Source organism: Anomaloglossus baeobatrachus, chromosome 3 (genome assembly GCF_048569485.1).
Source record: "Anomaloglossus baeobatrachus isolate aAnoBae1 chromosome 3, aAnoBae1.hap1, whole genome shotgun sequence".
Taxonomy (NCBI): domain Eukaryota; kingdom Metazoa; phylum Chordata; class Amphibia; order Anura; family Aromobatidae; genus Anomaloglossus; species Anomaloglossus baeobatrachus.
The window spans coordinates 124646602-124671151 of NC_134355.1; the positions used below are offsets into that span (position 1 = coordinate 124646602).

Genomic DNA, 24550 nt, shown 5'->3' on the forward strand with positions numbered 1-24550 from the left:
TGCCCTTTGTTAACATGGAGTTTTCTGTTCTGTTGCCCTACTTCCTGTCCATCTGTTTAAAAGCCGCCCCTAAAGCTTAGTCCAGTGCCTGAGTATACTGCTTCCTGTGTGCTCCTGCCCTGCTGCTTTTGGTTCCTGATTGTTATTCGGATCCTCTTGGAAAACAACCGACACCGACTCTGGACTTCATCTGGTATCATCTAGCTGTGCCCGGACTCCGTTTGCCGTCTTTGGTCGGCACTTCTGCCCGGTTCCTTCCGTTTAATACCACTCTGGACTCACATCACGTACGGACATTTTTGGACTTACCTATTGCCCTTTTGTGTCCCGGCTGCTGCGCATTTAGGGCTTCTGGGGTGATTGCCAGACAGTCCCTGTATAGGGGTTCGCTCTTGGTGGTCTCCCTGGGGGAGTCCGGTGCGCGGTCCCGGGAATTCCCTTTCGCTCCGTCCCTGGAAGGTATTTCCTGTATTTATGTTCTACTGTGTTTTTGTTCCGTTTATGTACATATTTGCTGGTTGCATATTATAAACGTCTTGCACCAAGAACTCGTCTCTGGTTGTCATTGTCCTAACGCAATCGAAATCCTCAATACATACAATAGTATTACAGCCAGACTCGGGAAGACCTAACATTTGTACAGGCACCTTGTGTCGTGTTGTTCCGGGGAACAGTTGCCTGACGTCTGCCTGGGGTCACCACTCTGCTTCTTACTGCCTGTTGGGATGCTACGCCTCCCTCCCCCTGTGCACTGCTGTCCTCGCTCTGCATATCCTCCTGCCAGGTTGGGTCAGTTACTGGATCATCCACCACGTCGTCTTCCTCTTCCGCACCCTGCTCCTCCTCCTGACTTCCTGACAATTGTGTCTCATCATCGTCCACCCCTTGTTGAGACACGTTGCCAACTTCGTGAGAACGTGGCTGCTCAAATATTTGGGCATCTGTACATACAATCTCGTCATGGCCCACTTCAACAGGAGCTGGCGAGAGGCCAGAATTTGTGAATGGAAACGTGAACGAACAGCTCTTCCGAGTGTCCAAGTGTGGGATCAGTAATGTCCGTGGACGTGTACTCGGCCTGGTGGTAGGAAGGAGGATCAGGTTCTGAAATGTGCGGTGCAGTATCACGGCTACTGACACTTGACCGTGTGGAAGACAGAGTGTTTGTGGTGGTGCCAATCTGACTGGAAGCATTATCCGCTATCCAACTAACAACCTGTTGACACTGGTCTTGGTTCAAGAGCGGTGTACTGCTGCGGTCCCCAAGAATTTGGGACAGGACGTGCGAGCGACTAGATGTGGCCCTTTGTTGTGGCGAAATTAGAGCTTGCACACAACCTCGGTCTCTGCCTGCACCACCATCACGTCCACTTCCTTGTTCGTTGACAACGCCCTTGCGCATTTTGGAATGCTGTGCTGATGTGTATTCACTAGACTTGTGCGTTATATCCAAGTTTTTGCAAAACTCACACAAATGCAGCGGAAAGCTGCCACCAACAGGCACACACGTGCGGTTTTTAAATGCAAGCACGGAGGCACTAAGAACCTAACAGGTCTCTATCCAGGGACAATGTGGAGCCGCCCAATTTTTGGCTGCCCTGCCTAAGGGCTATACTACAATAGACCCACTTCCTTCCAATGGGCACTTCAGGTTTACAGGCCCTCATGCACGTCTCTATCCAGGGACAACGTGGAGCCTCCCAATTTTTGGCTGCCCTGCCTAAGGGCTATACTACAATAGACCCACTTCCTTCCAATGGGCACTTCAGGTTTACAGGCCATCATGCACGTCTCTATCCAGGGACAACGTGGAGCCTCCCAATTTTTGGCTGCCCTGCCTAAGGGCTATACTACAATAGACCCACTTCCTTACAATGGGCACTTCAGGTTTACAGGCCATCATGCACGTCTCTATCCAGGGACAACGTGGAGCCTCCCAATTTTTGGCTGCCCTGCCTAAGGGCTATACTACAATAGACCCACTTCCTTACAATGGGCACTTCAGGTTTACAGGCCATCATGCACGTCTCTATCCAGGGACAATGTGGAGCCTCCCAATTTTTGGCTGCCCTGCCTAAGGGCTATACTACAATAGACCCACTTCCTTCCAATGGGCACTTCAGGTTTACAGGCCATCATGCACGTCTCTATCCAGGGACAACGTGGAGCCTCCCAATTTTTGGCTGCCCTGCCTAAGGGCTATACTACAATAGACCCACTTCCTTACAATGGGCACTTCAGGTTTACAGGCCATCATGCACGTCTGTATGCAGGGGCATTGGTGAACCTCACAATTTTGGACTGCCCTGGCAAAGGAAAATACTACAAAGACTCACTTCCTCAAAATGGGCACATTAGACTCAAGAGGCCTTCATGTACGTCTCTTCTCAGGGACATCGGAGTGCCACACAATGTTTTCACGTAAAATCTTTCATGTATTAATCTCAAAAAGTAACATACACCAGCTCTATCTCACTATTGGGTATGTGCCTTTAACATTTCCGCCATGAAAAATCATTTTGGGGTCATTTTGGAAGGTTTTCTGGTGAGTCCGTAAAAATGGCGTAAAACGCGGACAAAATTGTTCACAGCTGTGACTTTTGAGTGATAAATGCTTCAAGGGGTCTTCCCCATGCTGTTGCCATGTCATTTGAGCACTCTTCTGAGACTTTTGTGACATTTTTAGGGTTTCTCCATGCTGCCGGGGGGTCATTTCACAAAAATACTCGGGTCTCCCATAGGATAACATTGGGCTCGTTGCTCGGGCCGAGTACACGAGTATCTTGGGAGGCTCGGCCCGAGCTTCGAGCACCCGAGCTTTTTAGTACTCGCTCATCACTAATGCTGACCTTTGATGTCACGATCATGTGACCATAATAAGTAGAGCTCAGCATTGGAGAAGTGGTCTATGCAGGACCTGTGTGATGTCACGATCATGTGACCGTAACGGGGGGAGAAATGCTGGTGAAGGACCTGTGATGTAGTCAATTACAATGCTGGGGGCGTGACTAAATTAAAAAATTATGCCTGAACTTTAGTAACCGTGACTGATGACTGGAAAAAGGCCCGACCCTATGACTAAAACCTAAGAAGTGTATTACATTCAACCAAGCATATATAGTCTTTTTTTATTTATTTTTTTTTTAAAGATAAATAAATTGATTTTTTTCTCAAAAAAACAAAACAAAAACAAAAAAAAAAAAAAACAGGTTAGTGATGCACACTACATCATTCAAAACCCATTGGGGCCGCTTTAATATAAAAAAAAACAACACGTTTCCTTTAAGGATGGCTTACAAGTCTATATATTAAACAAAAAGAAAAAGAAAAAAAACACACCTTCTTCCCCTGATGAAGCGACACGCGTAGGGGTAGGTGCTGCTGTTCACCATTATATATGGGTCTCTGTGTCCAGTACAGCTTTTTATCTATGATGGTTTCCTTATGGTCTCTCTTCTCCCAGGTATTGTCTCTAGTGGGACTCCTATAGAGCCTTGTATATGACTGTTTTGTACTGATGTTTGAAACCATTCCTAACTTCGGTTAAATTGTATGTTATATCTTCCACTTTAACTATTGGGAAATACTTGCTGCTATTATTTTGATCCAGGACGTAGGAGACCTACGTGGCACATATGAAATGGTTCTTTGATATGAACTATATAGTTTACTTTCTCACTATTTTTGATTGAATATTGCACTTGTGTGTAATCTTGAGGATTATTAGATATGATTGTGTCATGAAACCATGTTCTATATTTGATATGATTGTGTTGTCTTTTGGTTTTAACGGTTTTTAGTGGTTAAAAATCAATAAAATTTGTATTTTTATATACCGTATATGCCGGCGTATAAGACGACTGGGCGTATAAGACGACCCCCAACTTCTGCCCTAAAAATATAGAATTTGGGATATACTCACTGTATAAGACTACCCCGCTCCCAAATGAAAAAAAGTCTGCTTTGATTGCAACAAAGAGAATTTTGTTTACTTACCGTAAATTCTTTTTCTTATAGTTCCGACATGGGAGACCCAAACCATGGGTGTATAGCTTCTGCCTCCGGAGGACACACAAAGTACTACACTAAAAGTGTAGCTCCTCCCTCCGAGCATATACACTCCCCGGATGACAAATCCAACCAGTTTAGTGCCAAAGCTGAAGGAGGACATCCACCCATAAGTAGAGATAGAGTAAAACCCGGAATAACCGGAACTTCTGTCTACAACAACAGCCGGTGAAAACACACGGAACAAGAAAGCTGCCAACAGGCAACAGGGAGGGTGCTGGGTCTCCCATGTCGGAACTATAAGAAAAAGAATTTACGGTAAGTAAACAAAATTCTCTTTTTCTTTATCGTTCCTTACGGGAGACCCAAACCATGGGACGTCTCAAAGCAGTCCATGGGTGGGAAATAAACAGAAACTGAGAAGTAGGCGAAACCTAACTTCACAAATGGGCGACAGCCGTCCGAAGGATGCGTCTGCCCAAGCTCGCATCTGCCGAAGCATGAGCATGCACTTGGTAGTGCTTCGAAAGGGTGTGCAGACTAGACCAAGTGGCAGCCTGACAGACCTGCTGAGCCGTAGCCCAAGAGGCACCGACAGCTCTGGTCGAGTGCGCCTTAATCCCTGGCGGGGGAGGCATCTGAGAACATAGGTAGGCATCGGATATGGCCGACCTAATCCAATGAGCTAGGGTCGGTTTAGAAGCCGAGAGACCCTTGCGCTGACCTGTGGTCAGCACAAAAAGAGAGGTGCACCGCCTAAAAAAACAGCGGTGCGTGACACATAGATCCGGAGCGTCCGCACCAAATCTAAAGCATGCAACGCTTTCTCAAAGCGATGCACAGGGGCCGAACAAAGGGAAGACAATGAAATGTCCTGGTTAAGGTGGAACGGAGACACCACCTTAGGGAGAAGGCCCGGAGTTGGATGGAGAACCACCTTGTCTTGGTGAAAAAAACCAAAAAGGGTGACTCCGAAGAGAGCACAGTCAAATCAGAGACTCTCCTGAGAGAAATTATGGCCACCAGAAAAACCACTTTCTGTGAAAGACTAAACAACGAAACCTCCCTAAGAGGCTCAAAGGGGGGTTTCTGTAAGGCCATGAGGACCAAAGAAAGGTCTCAGGGATCCAGAGACCGCCGGTAAGGCGGAATGATGTGAGATGCGCCCTGCATGAAGGTGCGCACCTGGGCCAGTCGGGCGATACGCCGCTGACAGAGCCGAGACCTGTCCCTTGAGGGAATGAGGGACAGACCTAGCTGCAGGCCGGACTGTAGAAAGGACAGGATGGTCGGCAAGGGAAAAACGGCCAAGGAGCATGGCCGGAAGAACGACACCAGGACAGGAAAATTCTCCAAGTCCTGAGGTAAAACCTGGCCGAGGAAGACTTCCGAGCCTGAGTCATAGTGAAGATGACCTCGGAAGGAATGCCTGAAGCCGTAAGGATTCAGGGCTCAAGAGCCACGCCGTCAATCTGAGAGCCACAGAATTGTTGTGGAAAACGGACCCTCTGAGAGAACGTCTGGCCGGTCCGGGAGATGCCACAGCACCTCTACGAACAGACGGAGCAGGTCTGGGAACCAAGCTCGCCTGGGCCTGGGGCGATGAGTACGACCCGACGGCCCTCCATTTTGATCTTGCGCAGGACTCTGGGCAAGAGAGCTAGAGGGGGAAACACGTAGGCCAGACGGAACTGGGACCAATCTGGAACCAGCGCGTCCGCTGCCAAGGCCTGAGGATCGTGGGAGCGAGCCACGTAAACTGGGACCTTGTTGTTGTGCTGGGATGCCATTAGATCCACTCCCGGAGTGCCCTGCCTGCTAAATTGACCGGAACACTGCCGGATGCAGGGCTCACTCGCCGCTGTCCACGGTTTGACGGCTGAGATAATCTGCCTCCCAGTTCTCTGCGCCTGGGATGTGGACTGCGGATATGGTGGACTTTGAGTCCTCCGTCCACTGAAGGATATGTTGAACTTCCAACATTGCTAGGCGGCTGCGAGTCCTAGGACTACAGCCCTGATTTCCAGCACATTGATCGAGAGGGCTGATTCGGACGGAGTCCAAGTGCCCTGTGCTCGGTGGTGGAGAAACACTGCTCCCCAGCCGGATAGACTGGCATCCGTGGTGAGAATCACCCATGACGGGGCCAGAAAGGAGCGTCCCTGGTACAGAGAGAGGGGCCGAAGCCACCACTTAAAGAGAGCTCCTGGTCTGTGGCGACAGAGCCACCAGCCTGTGCAAGGAAGAAGTCCCTTGTCCCAACAGCGGACAATGTCCAGCTGCAGGGGACGCAGATGGAACTGGCAAGGGGAACCGCTTCTATTGACGCCACCATCTGACCCAGCACCTGCATGAGGTGCCTGATGGAATGACGGCGGAGCCTCAGCAGAGAGCGAACCGCCAGATGAAGAGACTGCTGTTTGACTAAGGGCAGCTTCACAAGTGCCAGCAGAGTCTCGAATTGCATCCCTAGGTACGTAAGTTCCTGGGTCGGGGTCAGAGTGGACTTGCAAGCGTGGCGAGAGTGAGCGAGACACTCCGCTGACAGTCTGCACTGGATGAAGCCCTGACTAGAAGGGCGTCCAGGTAAGAAATCACTACCAACCCCTGGAGGAGCAGAACCGCAACTGGTGAATACACGAGGGGCCGTGGCTAACCCAAAGGGGAGAGCCACGAATTGGAAATGTTCCTCTCCGATTACAAAACGTAGCCAACGCTGGTGTGAAACTGCGAATGGCACATGCAGAGAGACATCTCTGATGTCGATGGATGCTAAGAAATCTCATTGGGTCATTGACTGATCGCAGAGATTCCATGCAAAATTGCCGCACCTGAACATGCTTGTTGAGAAGCTTGAGATCCAGGTCGGAAAGCACCGTAATTTTCGGGGACTAGGAAGAGATTTGAGTAGAAATCTCAGAACCGTTCCCAGTCGGGAACTGGTACAATTACTCCATTGGCCTGCAAGAATGCCACGGCCTGTGAGAAGGCGGCGGCCTTGGAGCAGGGGGGAGTTGTCAGAAAAAATCTGTTTGGCGGCTGAATAGAATTCTATTCTATAGCCGTGGGAGATGGTAACCCACACCCACTGATCGAAGACGTGTTGAAACCACACGTCGCCCAAGAGGGAGAGCCTGCCACCGACCAAGGACGTTACTGGCGCGGCCAGATAATCAAGAGGAGGCTGCCTTGGTGGCAGCAGCTCCTGCCGACTTAGGACGCGGCTTCATGCGCCAGTTGGTTTACGGACCTTGGCTGAGTTAGTGGACGAGGCCGAGGGCTTAGAGGACGACCAGTTAGAGGAAACGAAAGGAACGAAACCTCGACTGGTTCCTGCCCTGGAAGGTTTCCTGGGTTGTGGCATGGAAGTACTCTTCCTGCCAAAAGCTTCCTTAATAATTTCATCCAGTTGTTCACCGAATAGACTGGTCCCAGCAAAAGGGAGTCCAGCAAGGAACTTCTTAAGAAGCATCTGCCTTCCACTCTCGAAGTCACAGGAACCTGCGGATAGCGAGGGAAGTAGCCGAGGCCACCGCAGTGCGGTGACAGTCTCCAGCTATAGGATGAAAAGACTGAAGCCTGGAAGTTAAGGCAACTAATTCGGGCATAAAGGCCCTGGTGAGGGAATGCATCTCCTCCCGAGAAGCAGAGATGGCTTTGAGAGCCCGCACTGCTGCAAAAGATGGGGAGAACGAGGCCCCTGCCGCCTCATATATAGATTTGGCCAGAAGGACAACCTGGCGGACAGTGGGATCCTCAGAGAGGTGCCGTCAGCCACTGATACAACTGTCCGGGCTGAAAGTCTAGACACCGGAGGGTCCACCCTTGGTGAATGAGCCCACTCCTTGACCACCACTGGTGGAAGGGGGAAACAGTCATCAGAACCACGCTCTGGGAAGCGTCTGTCAGGACAGGCTCTGGGCTTGGTCACAGTGACCTGAATGCTGGAGTGGATAAGGAACACACTCCTTGTTCTCTTAGGCAAGGTATACTAATGCTTTTCTGCCAAAGAGGGGTGCTCCCCTGATACAGGCGGATTGAGGTCCAGTACAAATATAATGGACGCAATCAAATCATTAGCATCTGCGTCACTTTCGGACAGATCAATGGGGTACATGGAGAGCGTCCGAGCCCCCAGTAAGGCATCCTCCTTGTCCTGCGAGTCAGCTCGTGAACCAGAGCCGCGGGGCGAGGAGGGAAAGGGGACCCTGCGTCTCCATTTTAGGAGGACGGGCTCCCAGATGAAGAATCCTCTGTGAGCTTTGCTGAGCGAGCCGTAGCAGCAGAAGCGCCCTGAGAAGGGGGCTGATGCATGCTCAGCAGTGTCCGGGACAGCTGTCCCCTGGAGAGAGGGATTCTACCCCGGAGCCGGAGCAGCTGGAGGGACCACTGGGGATAAGCCTCCAGGCTGAGGCACCACTATGTCAGAGCAGGCATCACAATGTGGTTATGTGCTCGGTACAGACAGTACGAGTCAACATGCGGTGCATAATAAAAAAACAGCCTTGCAGCCCTGCACTGATATGAGACATGCTGCAGAAGTGGGGGCTCTGTCCAGAAAGACCCCCAGCAGAGTATATAAACAGAGTATATAAGCAGCAGCACAACCAGAGGTTGTGGCTTGCCAGACCGTTTAACATAACATCACTGCTCCAGATTCCCCAGAAGTGGGGGCTTTTCGGAAAAAAAACCCCAGCAGAGTATATAAACAGAGTGTATAAGCAGCTGCACAACCGGAGGTTGTGGCTTGCCAGACTGTTTAACATAGGGGCATCTCTGTGCCCTCCAGATCCCCCAGAACTGGGGGCTCTGTCCCAGGTCCCCATTTGTCACAATGTGTTTGCAGACATTGATCTCTGTGCCCTAGAACGCTGAGAAAATGGCGTCCGCAGCGAGGAGAGGGGGCGGGGCCTACTCTGAGAGCAGGACGGAGGGCAAATGAGGCATACAGGGGAGGGAAGCTTTCCTCAGTGAGGAGTGTCCCTTCCCTGTGCTGAGCAGCCGGTGGGCGGAGCCACCCTGTCTCACTGCACTGACTGACATAGAATCGAAACTAGGCCTCAGGCGAAGCCGGGGCCTAGATTTAAACATGCGGCCAGCGTGCAGGCACCATCGGCGCGGTTCTCCAGTGAAAACTGGAGAACCGGCCGGAAATGTTAAAACATACATATAACACATTCTCCCCCACAAATAAAGTACAAGGGACCCCTAGAAAGACCACTTTCTGTGGTAATAACGTCTCAGTACTTAGCTTGAGACGCAGGTGCCAGGTCCCTGGGGGATCATCGCTCCGTCCGGCAGGATCCTGAACAGGGCTGCGGATGGAGACCGGTCTCCTGCAAAGCAGTGAGAACCGTGATGGCTCCCACTTCAAACCAGAGCCCCAAGGGATGGCGAAGGAGCGCGGCATGTGAAGGCTCCAGCCCTGAAATCAACCTTAACAGCACCGCCGACACAGTGGGGTGAGAAGGGACATGCCGGGAGTCCAGATTGGACCCGCTTTTCTTCCAAATCTTTGAAATCAAAAATCAAAAATCAGAGGATGCATGTGTGTGTGTGACCTCCTGAACACAAAGCATTGAACTGGTTGGATTTGTCATCCGGGGAGTGTATATGCTCGGAGGGAGGAGCTACACTTTTAGTGTAGTACTTTGTGTGTCCTCCGGAGGCAGAAGCTATACACCCATGGTTTGGGTCTCCCATAAGGAACGATAAAGAAATGTTAATTTTAATTCCGCGAGAGCCGTACAATATGTTTTTAAAGGGCCATTGACAGATCAATCGCTCCAATGTTCACTTAGTACAGCAAGGAATGCTCCTCCCTGCTGTATAAAGCCACAACTGGACTGAAACAATGGTACTACACTCTGCTACAAACAGACACACACAACTCTGCTACAAACAGACAAACACACACAACTCTGCTACATACAGACAAACACACACAACTCTGCTACATACAAACACACACACACAACTCTGCTACATACAGACAAACACATACAACTCTGCTACATACAGACAAACACATACAACTCTGCTACATACAGACAAACATATACAACTCTGCTACATACAGACAAACACACACAACTCTGCTACATACAGACAAACACATACAACTCTGCTACATACAGACAAATACACACAACTCTGCTACATACAGACAAATACACACAACTCTGCTGCTCTGTGGGGCCTGCACCCGCGGCTCGGCGGGTACAGCACCCGCGGCATCGGCGGGGGGGGGATTGGCAGGGCATACATCTGGGGGGTTAGAAGCAGCTCACCGGGGCCCATAATGGGGAGGCGGGGAGGGCATTTACCCGATTAGGTCACGGTGGAGAGGGGGCCCACACAGCGCCGGACAGAAGCTCGCCTCCTTCATCTGTGGGACTGAGAAGGCGGTAGCTCCGCCCACAGATGAAATTCAAAACAGGATGTATGCGCGCCTTAAAGTGACGGCGCCGCAGATTGCTGCCGAGGACTGTGGTCCCCGGAACTCGGCCGGGGGCAGCAGAACTATAAAGGCGAGTGGGCCCCGGCCAAGGGACAAAAGAACTGACGAGGCCGAGTGGGCCCCCCCGGCTCTCCAGGGCCCCGGCATTTGCCCATAGACAGGTAGGAGCCCTGTCTGCGAGCCAGATACGGCCATCAAAAGAGCCATATCTGGCTCGCGAGCCATAGGTTCCCGACCCCTGCTGTATGATATATACCGTATTTTTCGCTTTATAAGACGCACCTGATTATAAGACGCACCCCCAAATTTGGTGAAGGAAAAGAGAATTTTTTTTTTTTAATGTTAAATGGGGTCCATCTTATAATGCCAGTGTCCCTCTAACAAATCATATAGGGTATATGTCCCTCATAGCCCCCCATCCTAAAATTAGCCCCCTTAATCTGGATATGGCCCCCTTATATTGAATATAGCCCCCTTGTGATGGCACACGTTCCCCTGTGCTGCCTATGGTCCCCTATGGATTGCACACGTTCCCGTGTTAGATAACGCCCCCATGCTGCTGCCCATGGCCCCTATAGATCGCACAAGTCCCCCTGTGTTAGATATCGCCCCCATAGTGCTGCCCATGGCTCCTATATAGATCGCACAAATCCCCCTGTGTTATATATCGCCCCCATAGTGCTGCCCATGGTCCCTATAGATCGCACAAGTCCCCCTGTGTTAGATATCGCCCCCATAGTGCTGCCCATGGCCCCTATATAGATCGCACAAGTCCCCCTGTGTTAGATATCTCCCCCATAGTGCTGCCCATGGTCCCTATAGATCGCACAAGTCCCCCTGTGTTAGATATCGCCCCCATAGTGCTGCCCATGGCCCCTATATAGATCGCACAAGTCCCCCTGTGTTAGATATCTCCCCCATAGTGCTGCCCATGGCCCCTATATAGATCGCACAAGTCCCCCTGTGTCAGATATCGCCCCCATAGTGCTGCCCATGGCCCCTATAGATCGCACAAGTCCCCCTGTGTTAGATATCGCCCCCATAGTGCTGCCCATGGCCCCTATATAGATCGCACAAGTCCCCCTGTGTTAGATATCTCCCCCATAGTGCTGCCCATGGCCCCTATATAGATCGCACAAGTCCCCCTGTGTCAGATATCGCCCCCATAGTGCTGCCCATGGCCCCTATAGATCGCACAAGTCCCCCTGTGTCAGATATGGCCCCTAGGCTGCTGCCCAAAGTAAAATAAAACCCTCTTTCCTTATCTCCTGCAGCGCTGAGCTCCCTCCTGTCTGGCTCCGTGCTTCTGTTCTTCCACTTCCTGGTTCTCAGTGCGGTCATGTGATCGGCACAGCAGCCTGAGATCTCTGCCTGCCTGATCACAGTGGAAGCAGGGACACGGGGAGAAACGCTGCAGGGGTAAGTAAAGCTTTTTTATTTTAGAATGAGCAGCAGCCTGGGGGCCAAATCTAACACAGGGGTGGGCATGTGCGATCACACTGGGACGCAGGCTCATATAATATGCACCGCTGCCCCAGCCCCTCACTGCGTGCGATTTCAGCACCATTGGAGATGGACAGCGGCTGTGCATATTATATGAGCGGGTGCAGGAGATCAAAGGCTGCAGCCCGCAGCGTTCCCCTGTGCTCCAGAGCTGCTGCCCCCACCTCCCCTGGACGCTGCAGTGTACATATATATATATATATACACACACACACCCCCCCGTATATCCGGCGTATAAGACGACCCCCCACTGTAGCCATTATTTTAAGGGGGTAAAAAGTCGTCTTATACGCCAGTATATACGGTATATACCTTGTGAGTTGAGTGCTTTTCTGGTCCATACTTTCTCTCCTTCCTTCTATACAAGTCTATATATGTGATCTATTCAATCACGCTGTGATATGTTCCTACATGTGATCTTGTAACTTTCTGCGCTCGGGGGCCATCTAGTGGTTATGCAGTATACTGTTACTATGTCTGAATGACAAAACTTCTATATAGACTTGAAAACCATGTAATTTTTTTACTCTTTGCCACTCATGTATTCATTTATATATTGATTCACTCATGTCCTATGTCTTGTCCATTTCTGTCCTCACCATCGATCTAATACTATATATTTTTAAAGAATTGCATTCATAAACCACGACTTTCCTATTTCCCGGCATCTCCAGCGCCTTCTCTAATGGCCGGGGGGCACGTGTCATACAATGATAATGCTGATAGGTTGGGGACAATTTGCAGGGTTCTTCCTGCTGATGTGCTCATTGAACCCAGGTCCTATGAATATTTTTGCTCAGCTCTATTACTGACTTACATTTTAGCAAATGGAGTTATGTCAAGTAGTTTCCCAGAATATGCTGTATCCAGAGAGCTGCATTATAGGAGCCCAAATTAAAGGGATTGTCCCCTTTTAGACACTGATGGCATAGCACTGGACCCCAGGTCGGCAGTTTTGGAAACTCCTATAAATAAGACTGGAGAGACGCACAACATAAGCGCAGCCGTCTCTCTAGGCAGGGGGACTATGACAATGAGCTCTGATCACACCATCTTTCTTATAAAGGTAAAAAAATAAATTACTTTTGTATTTCTATGACTGCATTTAAAATTGATAAAGTAGTCACCATATTGAGTATAGCCTCGGCCTCGGTTCTTCCACTTGGGGCGAATCAAAGCAATAGGAAAATTCCTCCTTGGCATAATTAGCATCCTGATGACCTTCTCATTTCCATTTACTATGAAGTAGCCACCCATTTCCTTTGGATAAAGAACAATGAAGCATTGTTAAGTCCATTATATAAAACACACATCATCACATCATAGACTTTATCATAAGGAAGAATAATCCTTGGGTGATGTGAAGTGAAGACTAATTTTGCCAAACCTATAGGAAAACTGTCAGCAGGTGCAAAGTAATAATGCCGCCTGACACACAAGGTTGGCATATATGGCCACTGTCTGCACCAGGCTCAGAAGTGAACCGTAATCAGAGAGAAGGTGGAAGATTCACAGCTCTGGCTAATTTTGCCTTCCTGCCGCGTGAAGGCGGTTTTCTATCACTTTTTTCCAGGCCTGTAATGGGTGGTGATGAGGTCCGTGAGACATCTCCAGTAGCTAGACACTGCCAAGCTACAACACTCAGGATACTGTTACGTGGTGACTTTTTGCTGACAGAAAATATAGATGGTGAATGTGTTACATTACGAGCCTCTACAGCGACAACACGCAGCAGAATCCAAACCTGCGACCTCACACATGTAAGGAGCGGAGCAATGAGATCTTAGGTCACCGTTTTATTAAATACCATATTTTTCGCTTTACAAGACACACCCCAAATTTAGACATAAAAAAATAAAAGTGGGGCCCGCCTTATACTCCGGTGTTCTCTTACCAGAGGGGAACAGCAGTGGTGGTGAAGCGGGGTCACAGGAGGCAGAGGTTGTGCTGGCAGGCGCGGCCGGTCAGTGGCGGTGGCGTCCGTGGTGGCAGGCGCGGCGGGTGAGTCATGCAGCGACCCGGTGCAGTGAGTTTCCCAGTTTGTCCGCGGTCCCAGTTCAAATGATGGCGCCTGGAGCGGTGCAGGCGCAGATGGAGCTCTCATCCAAGGGCTCCATCTGCGCACGCTCCCAGTGCCATCATTTGAAACTGGGACCACGGACAAACTGGGTAACCTGCTGCACAGCCGCCCGCACAGAGTGGTAGCCAGCAGCCCGCCTGCCCGCCCGCCCTGCGTTCAAGCGGCCGGGTACCTATGCCTGTGTGCGGGCGGCAGCCGGGTGCCTGTGTGCGGGCGGCAGCCGGGTGCCTGTGTGCGGGCGGCAGCCGGGTGCCTGTGTGCGGGCGGCAGCCGGGTGCCTGTGTGCGGGCGGCAGCCGGGTGCCTGTGTGCGGGCGGCAGCCGGATGCTGCACGCAAGCACAGGTACCCGGCTGCCAGCCGCACGCAAGCACAGGTACCCGGATGCCAGCCGCACGCAAGCACAGGTACCCGGATGCCAGCCGCACGCAAGCACAGGTACCCGGATGCCAGCCGCACGCAAGCACAGGTACCCGGATGCCAGCCGCACGCAAGCACAGGTACCCGGCCGCTTGCACGCAGCCACAGGCACCCGGCCGCCCGATCGCCACAGAGACAGGACCCCCTAGGTAAAGCTATATTCGGATTTTAAGACGCACCCCTCATTTTGCTCCAAAATTTTTGAGAAGAAAAGTGCGTCTTATAATCCGAAAAGAAGGGAATTTTGTTTACTTACCGTAAATTCCTTTTCTTCTAGCTCCAATTGGGAGACCCAGACAATTGGGTGTATAGCTTCTGCCTCCGGAGGCCACACAAAGTATTACACTAAAAGTGTAAAGCCCCTCCCCTTCAGCCTATACACCCCCCGTGCTGCCACGGGCTCATCAGTTTTGGTGCAAAAGCCAGAAGGAGGAAAAAATTATAAACTGGTTTAAAGTAAATTCAATCCGAAGGAATATCGGAGAACTGAAACCATTTAACATGAACAACATGTGTATACAAAAACAGGGGCGGGTGCTGGGTCTCCCAATTGGAGCTAGAAGAAAAGGAATTTACGGTAAGTAAACAAAATTCCCTTCTTCTTTGTCGCTCCTTATTGGGAGACCCAGACAATTGGGACGTCCAAAAGCAGTCCCTGGGTGGGTAAATAATACCTCATAATAGAGCCGTAACGGCTCCGTCATACAGGTGGGCAACTGCCGCCTGAAGGACTCGCCTACCTAGGCTGGCATCTGCCGAAGCATAGGTATGCACCTGATAGTGTTTCGTGAAAGTGTGCAGGCTCGACCAGGTAGCTGCCTGACACACCTGCTGAGCCGTAGCCTTGTGTCGCAAGGCCCAGGACGCTCCCACGGCCCTGGTAGAATGAGCCTTCAGTCCTGAGGGAACCGGAAGCCCCGAGGAACGGTAAGCTTCGAGAATTGGTTCCTTGATCCACCGAGCCAGGGTTGACTTGGAAGCTTGTGTCCCTTTACGCTGGCCAGCGACAAGGACAAAGAGTGCATCCGAGCGGCGCCGTACGAGAAATGTAGAGTCTGAGTGCTCTCACCAGATCTAACAAGTGCAAATCCTTTTCACATTGGTGAACTGGATGAGGACAAAACGAGGGTAAGGAGATGTCCTGATTGAGATGAAAAGTGGGCAAGGCAAATGGCCAGGGAGAAAACCCCTGAGCAGAGCACCACGACAGGAATATTTTCCACGTCCTGTGGTAGATCTTGGCGGACGTTGGTTTCCTAGCCTGTCTCATAGTGGCAATGACGTCTTGAGATAATCCTGAAGACGCTAGGATCCAGGGCTCAATGGCCACACAGTCAGGTTGAGGGCCGCAGAATTCAGATGGAAAAACGGCCCTTGAGACAGCAAATCTGGTCGGTCTGGCAGTGCCCACGGTTGGCCGACCGTGAGATGCCACAGATCCGGGTACCACGACCTCCTCGGCCAGTCTGGAGCGACGAGGATGACGCGGCGGCAGTCGGCCCTGATCTTGCGTAACACTCTGGGCAACAGTGCCAGAGGAGGAAACACATAAGGAAGCCGAAACTGCGACCAATCCTGAACTAAGGCGTCTGCCGCCAGAGCTCTGTGATCTTGAGATCGAGCCATGAATGTTGGGACCTTGTGTTGTGCCGTGACGCCATTAGGTCGACGTCCAGCATCCCCCAGCGGCAACAGATCTCCTGAAACACGTCCGGGTGAAGGGACCATTCCCCTGCGTCCATGCCCTGGCGACTGAGAAAGTCTGCTTCCCAGTTTTCTACGCCCGGGATGTGAACTGCGGATATGGTGGATGCTGTGGCTTCCACCCACAGCAGAATCCGCCGGACTTCCTGGAAGGCTTGCCGACTGTGTGTCCCACCTTGGTGGTTGATGTAAGCCACCGCTGTGGAGTTGTCCGACTGAATTCGGATCTGCTTGCCTTCCAGCCACTGCTGGAACGCTTTTAGGGCAAGATACACTGCCCTGATCTCCAGAACATTGATCTGAAGTGAGGACTCTTGCTGAGTCCACGTACCCTGAGCCCTGTGGTGGAGAAAAACTGCTCCCCACCCTGACAGACTCGCGTCCGTCGTGACCACCGCCCAGGATGGGGGTAGGAAGGATTTCCCCTTCGATAATGAGGTGGGAAGAAGCCACCACCGAAGGGAAGCTTTGGTTGCCTGAGAGAGGGAGACGTTCCTGTCTAGGGACGTCGGCATCCTGTCCCACTTGCGTAGGATGTCCCATTGAAGTGGACGCAGGTGAAACTGCGCGAAAGGGACTGCTTCCATTGCTGCCACCATCTTCCCCAGGAAGTGCATGAGGCGCCTAAAGGGGTGTGAAGGAGAGATTGCACCCCTGTCTGTAGTGAACGCTGTTTGTCCAGCGGAAGCTTCACTATCGCTGGAAGAGTATGAAACTCCATGCCAAGATATGTCAGCGATTGGACCGGTGTCAGATTTGACTTTGGAAAATTGATGATCCACCCGAAACTCTGGAGAATCTCCAGAGTAACGTTGAGGCTGTGTTGGCATGCCTCTTGAGAGGGTGCCTTGACCAGCAGATCGTCTAAGTAAGGTATCACTGAGTGACCCTGAGAGTGGAGGACCGCAACTACTGTAGCCATGACCTTGGTGAAAACCCTTGGGGCTGTCGCCAGGCCGAACGGCAGTGCCGCGAACTGAAGGTGTTCGTCTCCTATGGCGAAGCGCAAGAAGCGCTGATGCTCTGGAGCAATTGGTACGTGGAGATAAGCATCCTTGATATCGATCGATGCTAGGAAATCTCCTTGGGACATTGAGGCGATGACGGAGCGGAGGGATTCCATCCGGAACCGCCTGGTCCTTACGTGTTTGTTGAGCAGTTTTAGGTCCAAAACAGGACGGAAGGACCCGTCCTTCTTTGGAACCACAAACAGGTTGGAGTAGAAACCGTGACCCTGTTGCTGAAGAGGAACCGGGACCACCACTCCTTCTGCCTTCAGAATGCCCACCGCCTGCAGAAGAGCCTCGGCTCGCTCGGGAGGCGGAGATGTTCTGAAGAATCGAGTCGGAGGACGAGAGCTGAACTCTATCCTGTAACCGTGAGACAAAATGTCTCTCACCCAACGGTCTTTTACTTGTGGTAGCCAGGTGTCGCAAAAGCGGGAGAGCCTGCCACCGACCGAGGATGCGGTGTGAGGAGGCCGTAAGTCATGAGGAAGCCGCCTTAGTAGCGGCACCTCCGGCGGTCTTTTTAGGGCGTGATTTAGACCGCCATGCGTCGGAGTTCCTCTGATCCTTCTGAGACCTTTTGGACGAGGAGAATTGGGACCTGCCCGCACCCCGAAAGGACCGAAACCTCGACTGTCCCCTCCTCTGTTGGGGTGTTTTTGGTTTGGCCTGGGGTAAGGATGTTTCCTTTCCCTTGGATTGTTTGATGATTTCATCCAATCTCTCACCAAACAAACGGTCGCCAGAAAATGGCAATCCAGTTAAGCACTTTTTGGAAGCCAAATCTGCCTTCCATTCCCGCAGCCACAAGGCCCTGCGTATTGCCACCGAATTGTCGGCTGCAACCGCCGTACGGCTCGCAGAGTCCAGGACAGCATTAATAGCGTAGGACGCAAATGCCGACGTTTGAGAGGTTATGGACGCCACCTGCGGCGCAGACGTACGTGTGAGTGCGTCAATTTGCGCCTGACCAGCTGAGATAGCTTGGAGTGCCCATACGGCTGCGAATGCTGGAGCAAAAGACGCGCCGATAGCTTCATAGATGGATTTCAACCAGAGCTCCATCTGTCTGTCAGTGGCATCCTTGAGTGAAGCTCCATCTTCCACTGCAACTATGGATCTAGCCGCAAGTCTGGAGATTGGAGGATCCACCTTGGGACACTGAGTCCAGCCCTTGACCACGTCAGGGGGGAAAGGGTAACGTGTATCCTTAAGGCGCTTGGAAAACCGCTTATCTGGACAAGCTCGGTGTTTCTGGACTGCCTCTCTGAAGTCAGAGTGGTCCAGAAACATACTCTTTGTACGCTTGGGAAACCTGAAACGGAATTTCTCCTGCTGAGAAGCTGACTCCTCCACTGGAGGAGCTGAGGGAGAAATATCCAACATTTCATTGATGGACGCAATAAGATCATTCACTATGGCGTCCCCATCAGGAGTATCAAGGTTGAGAGCGGCTTCAGGATCAGAATCCTGATCAGCTACCTCCGCTTCATCATACAGAGAGTCCTCTCGCTGAGACCCTGAACATTGTGATGATGTCGAGGGGATATCATAGCGAGCTCGCTTAATCGGTCTGGGGCTGCGGTCCGTGTCAGAGACCTCACCCTGGGATCCATGAGACACCCCGGGAGGACATTGCTGTTCCAACTGAGGGGGACCAGGGGGCAATGATTCCACAGTGCCCCTGACTTGAGATGCCGGCCTGGACTGCAAGGCTTCTAATATCTTAGCCATAGTCTCAGAAAGTCTTTCAGTAAAAACTGCAAACTCCGTCCCTGTCACCTGGACAGTGTTAACAGGTGGTTCTCCCTGGGCCACCCTTAGCAGAGGCTCCGGCTGAGAAAGTGCCACAGGGGCCGAGCATTGCACACAATGAGGGTCAGTGGAACCTGCCGGCAGTATAGCCGTACATGCTGCACAGGCAGCATAGTAAGACTGTGCTTTGGCACCCTTGCTATTTGTGGACGACATGCTGTTGTCTCCTCTGAGCAATACAGGAGGTTATATAGACAAAAATCAACAGTGCACCATACAGTGTAAAGTATAGTCTATAATCATATAATCTATAAGTACACTTCTGCACTAGTGGGGCCAGCACCACAGGTGCTGCTTACCGCCTTCGCAAAGCGGTTGTGTGGGCACCAGAAATCCTGCCTGGGTCTCCCTGAGCTTGTCTCTCCTCTCCAGCGTTAGCAGAGCTGAGAGGAATGGCTGCCGGCATCCTGAGGAGAGGAGGGAGCCGTGGGCGTGACCCAGAAAAGTGCGGGAACTGGTGCCCCACTGTGCAGAGTGAGGGGGGTGGAGTATGCAAAGCATGCTCCAGCCCTCAGTGCTGCCGTCCTGTACAGCGTCCCGCCCTTCCCCTGACTGGCAGGGCTGGGGGCGGGAAGAAAACGAGACTAGGCCGCAAAAGCCGGGGACTCGAGTTATAAGCGCGGCCGCCGTATAAGCGCGGTCGGCGCGGAAGTCCCCGGCGCACTAACAGTCCCAGCCGCGCCGCAGTGATAACCATGGCAGCGGCGGTCAGCGCGGCAGTCCCCCTACACGAACACACTCAGCGACGCTGAAGTGTGTAATGGCACAAACGCAGTCAGCGCTGCTGTCCCCGGTGCACTAGCACACCCAGCAATGCTGGAGTGTTGCTGTGCGCGGTCCCCACAGGGACACAGAGTACCTCAAAGTAGCAGGGCCATGTCCCTGAACGATACTCGGCTCCTATCCAGCATGGTCCTCAGGAGCTGTGGATGGAGCACGGTCTCCTGTGCCTGGAGACCGAAAGAATCCCACTTCACCCAGAGCCCTAATTGAGGGATGGGGAAGGAAAGCAGCATGTGGGCTCCAGCCTCCGTACCCGCAATGGATACCTCAACCTTAACAACACCGCCGACAAGAGTGGGGTGAGAAGGGAGCATGCTGGGGGCCCTGTTATGGGCCCTCTTTTCTTCCATCCGACATAGTCAGCAGCTGCTGCTGACTAAGCTGTGGAGCTATGCGTGCATGTCTGACCTCCTTCGCACAAAGCATAAAAACTGATGAGCCCGTGGCAGCACGGGGGGTGTATAGGCTGAAGGGGAGGGGCTTTACACTTTTAGTGTAATACTTTGTGTGGCCTCCGGAGGCATAGCTATACACCCAATTGTCTGGGTCTCCCAATAAGGAGCGACAAAAATACGGTACATACATTCCCCATCATATAGCAACCCTTCTCATAACTCTGCACTGCTGTTCCTCTGTTATTCCTCCTGGAAACATGAAAACCTTGACAGCTGGGTGATACCAGACTACATGTAAACGAGGTTTGTCCTCACACATTTAGCGCCAACTGGACACTGTCACATTGTGAAGGCATAGCATCCTATCAGGTAACACCCAGTTGTCAATTTCTTCATAATTTATAGGAAAAAGTTATAAGAAAAGATAATAGAAAAATGTTATTTAAAAGGGGATGTCCGGTTAAAAAGTTATCACTTATTTGAAGGACTGGTAATATATTTCTGATCGGTGGGGTCTACATGCTGGGACTTTTAGCCCCACTAGAATACAGCAGCTATCCCCATGTGTGACCTGCGCTACATTCATTGCCTATGTGACTGAGAGCTGTGCCCTGATTTTTCTGGCAGCCCCATAGAGAATGAATGTGGTTGGGTTTCTGACCTACAATGCCATCTTATAAGAGGGATAAAAGTTCCCCAAACTGCCGATCGCTGCAGGTTCCAGTGGTCAGATCCCACCAATCCGCAAGTTATCAGCTATCATGCAGTACGTGATAACTTGCTTTACATGGACAACCCCTTTAATGGCAAATATAATTATTAACTAATATGATATGAGGCAGCGCCAGCCCTTACCTGTTCCTCTTCATGATGCCGAATGAGCTCCTCTGGTGACAGGCCATGCAAGTTACAGAGCTTGGATTTTACCATGATGGGCACATACCCAAAGGATTGTTTGATGACATCTTTCTGAACGCCATTGAGAGACCAGCTTATATCCACCTAAAGAAAATACGATAAAAGACAACAACTTTCACATAAGAATACACTGATCAAAACAACCAAGTACACTCACCGAGGACATGTCCCCACAACCCATCAGCAGAACCTGAAGAAGGACCAGTTAGCTTTCCAGGCTGGATAAATAATATTTGAGCACTATGTTACCTCTGGGTTGCTCTGTTACTCCTCCTGGAAATGTATATAACTAACAAACTTGTTACCATTTGTGTCCCTACATACTGTGTCTGATCCATTTGTTCATTTATTTAAGTATTTCCAGGAGGAACAGTGCAATATCAAGGTTGAAGTAAAGTGTCCCTAAATTCTGATTTTATATAAAATACATGTTTTTATGAAAAAAAATATGTCTGGAGTGGAACAAGTTCTCTGTAAGAGCTGTTTGAATTTGAGGTTGATTACAGAGGTTTTATCATTTTTATCCAGGTGACACTATACATTTTACAGTACTGGGTACTTTCATGGCACAGGGATATAACAGAGAAAAGTAGAAGACGGGTTTGTAATGCCGCGCTCTGCTCCCTTCCTCAGGACAGTCAGAAATAAGACAACATCCGATTTGATGTCTTATTTCTGACGGTCCTGAGGAAGGGAGCAGAGCTCCTGAAACGCGTAGACCTATGCAACAATAAAGATACATGAATCTGATCCTCTGACTGGTGATCATTGGCGCGGCATTACAAACCCGTCTTCTACTTTTCTCTGTTATCTGCCGTTTTAGGTTGCTGCTGCCTTGATCCATTTCTACATGTGATTACAGTGGTTGTGACTTTCACAACTACATTTGGTGAGTAGTATTGCTCCCCCCTCCCCTACCCTATATTTATTAGGGTAAGACCCTATTGTGATTTATTTTTCCCAGCTATTCCATTTATGGCACAGGGATAGCAATTGATCCTGTATGACTGCCTGCGATGAAAGGTAGGCAAAAGAAAAAAAATAAATATTCACTTGTATCTGGTCCTGGTATGGAAAGGTTTCCTAGCACCGCAGATGCCTGGGGATGTCACACAGCACTGCCGGGCACATTCACTTTCCAGTAGCTGAAGTGGAGACTGTACATCTGCACGGATTGTTATGAATCGATTCACACAACCAGACCCATCGGCCACAGCAGTAACCTTTAGCTGCTAAAATGGAGCCCTGAAGATCGCCTCCTACCTCCAAGCATTGGCAACCCTCCATTTGATTAGCAGGAATGGCGTGATGTCATCTCTGTAGCGCATGTGACATCACGCCGGGCTACCAGATAAAAGAGCCGCGGATGTCAGGTGATGGGGGGGGGGGGGGTCTCAAGGCTGACATCAAGCAGTGAGAAATGACTGCCCTCGCTCATGGACAACTCTAGTTGGTACCCAATATAGATGCCTGTGTAGCATAAAGTTACCCTTAAAAGAACTATTTTAAAAGATATGCATTAAAGGGAACCTGTCACCAGTTTTTTCACTACTATGAAACCAAAAGTGTCACCTTCTGCAGCTCCTGGGCTGCATTCTATGAAGGAGCATCTTGTGCCCTGACACCCCTTGCAGACCCCGAATATAACGTTATAAAACCTGACTGTTTGGTATGCTAATGACCTGTGGGGCTCAGATGGGCGTGCTCATTTTTGTCTCCTGCCCCTCCTTGTGGCCTTCTTCACCCTCCTCCTTTCATGAGTGATGTGATGATGCCGCAGTCATCATGCACGCTGCTCTGCCAAATCTTGCGTCTGTGCAGTTATCCCTCGCGAAAGCCGGATCGGTGTTTGCGCATGCGCGAGATTATTGTCGCGTATGAGGATGACGCAGGGGACGTCATGAACATAGCCGATCATAATCTCGTGCATGCGTAAACACCACACCGGCTCGCGTGAGGACGAACTTTCCCTGCATGAGCCGGGGGAATGACAGCACAAACGCAAGATTTGGCAGAGCAGCGTGCATGATGACGGCGGCGTCATCACATCAATCATGAAAGGAGGAGGGTGAAGAAGGCCACAAGGAGGGGCAGGAGACGAAAATTAGCACGCCCATCTGAGCACCGCAGGTCATTAGCATACCAAACGGTCAGGTTTTATAGCGTTATAAAAAAAAAAAAATGGTGACAGGTTCCCTTTAAAAAAAAGACAAAGAAAAAAACAAAACACAACAACCAACACAAATGGTGTTAAGTAGAGGACCTGAAAAAAATGGTCCAAAAATGACCAAGTCACTACAGAGCCACTAAAAATCCCTACTATTGAGACCCTGAGTACTGATGCTGCCTGGCCACGGAGGTTGGCAACCTTGGAATAAAACAAGAATTGGTGCCCCTGCTCAATGATGGCTCTACCGATAGCGCCCTATACGTCCTGGCCATAACACCAAAGATGAAAACACACTTTTTGATGGGGCTGGGCTGTACTTGGCTATCTGCAACAGTCCCATAGAGAGGAATCTCCACCAGGGCAATCAGTGGGGTCCCAGCAGTCAGACCCCACTGATCCATGTTATCCTTTGGATATGTGATAATGTTAAACGTTTGTTATAATCCAATAAAGGTTTCTTGACATTTTGACTCCCAGATGTAGGCTCAGAACTCACGGTCATCTTCCCCCGGTATGTGCATCTGCGGCCCCGGCATTCTGCTGGGTAGATCTTCGGGTCTTTGCAGAGACTTCCTTTCGGGACCATGGGGTGACTGATGGCCGCGTCCACAATGGCGAATGACACACGGTCACCTTTGAAAGAGAATTCTAGTGGCTTCATGGCCTGTGGAAAGAAACAGAACATTACAATGACCTTCTGCCCAGTACGTGAGGAACGGACCCTCCTCTGGGTCACACTGGGTGCATGGAGGCCTACTAATACATGTGTGTGGAAGCTTTCCAAGGGAATATAATAAAGCCAAAGTAAAATACATTGTGAAGAGCCCCTTATTATCAGGCCAATATATCTCCTAAGACTTCCGAGGTGGCACCAACATCCAATACTGATGTATAGGACAGGTCATAACTGGAGCCACCGTCAGCAGCGCTCTGTGAGCAGGAGAAGGCTGATCGTTCATTCAGTAACAGTCAGAGCCTTTTTCTCTATGAATCTGCTATGAGAGAAGGGGGCTGGCTGAGAACTGAAAGGAGCAGTGAGCCGGCCCCATAAACTCCATTGCTCTGGTTTTCCCCTGGTTCTGCAGCAATGACATCACAGCCAACACTTACAAGACTGCTGCAGCCAATCACTGGCCTCCGCACTGACACCGGCATATACCGTACATGATGGCTGACGTCAGGGGAATGATTGGTGTGATGTCCTCACTACGGGACAGGCAGGGACCAGCAAACTGGTGCAGCATTGCAGTATATAGTACAAGGAATGAAACACTTGCACGACTAAACTG

The 24550-nt window shown here is 50.7% G+C and overlaps 1 protein-coding gene across 1 annotated transcript in view; it reads right to left on the reverse strand.

The window, feature by feature from the left end:
* The window catches only part of POLR1B (RNA polymerase I subunit B), a 67021-nt gene that overhangs the window by 40288 nt on the left and 2183 nt on the right, over nucleotides 1–24550 (reverse strand). Inside the window, exons 2-4 of the mRNA XM_075338118.1 lie at nucleotides 23758–23925; nucleotides 21029–21175; nucleotides 13099–13231 (exon numbers count right to left, since the gene is read on the reverse strand). Coding sequence (XP_075194233.1) covers nucleotides 13099–13231; nucleotides 21029–21175; nucleotides 23758–23925 — 448 coding nt within the window. The remainder of the gene's footprint in view (nucleotides 1–13098; nucleotides 13232–21028; nucleotides 21176–23757; nucleotides 23926–24550) is intronic.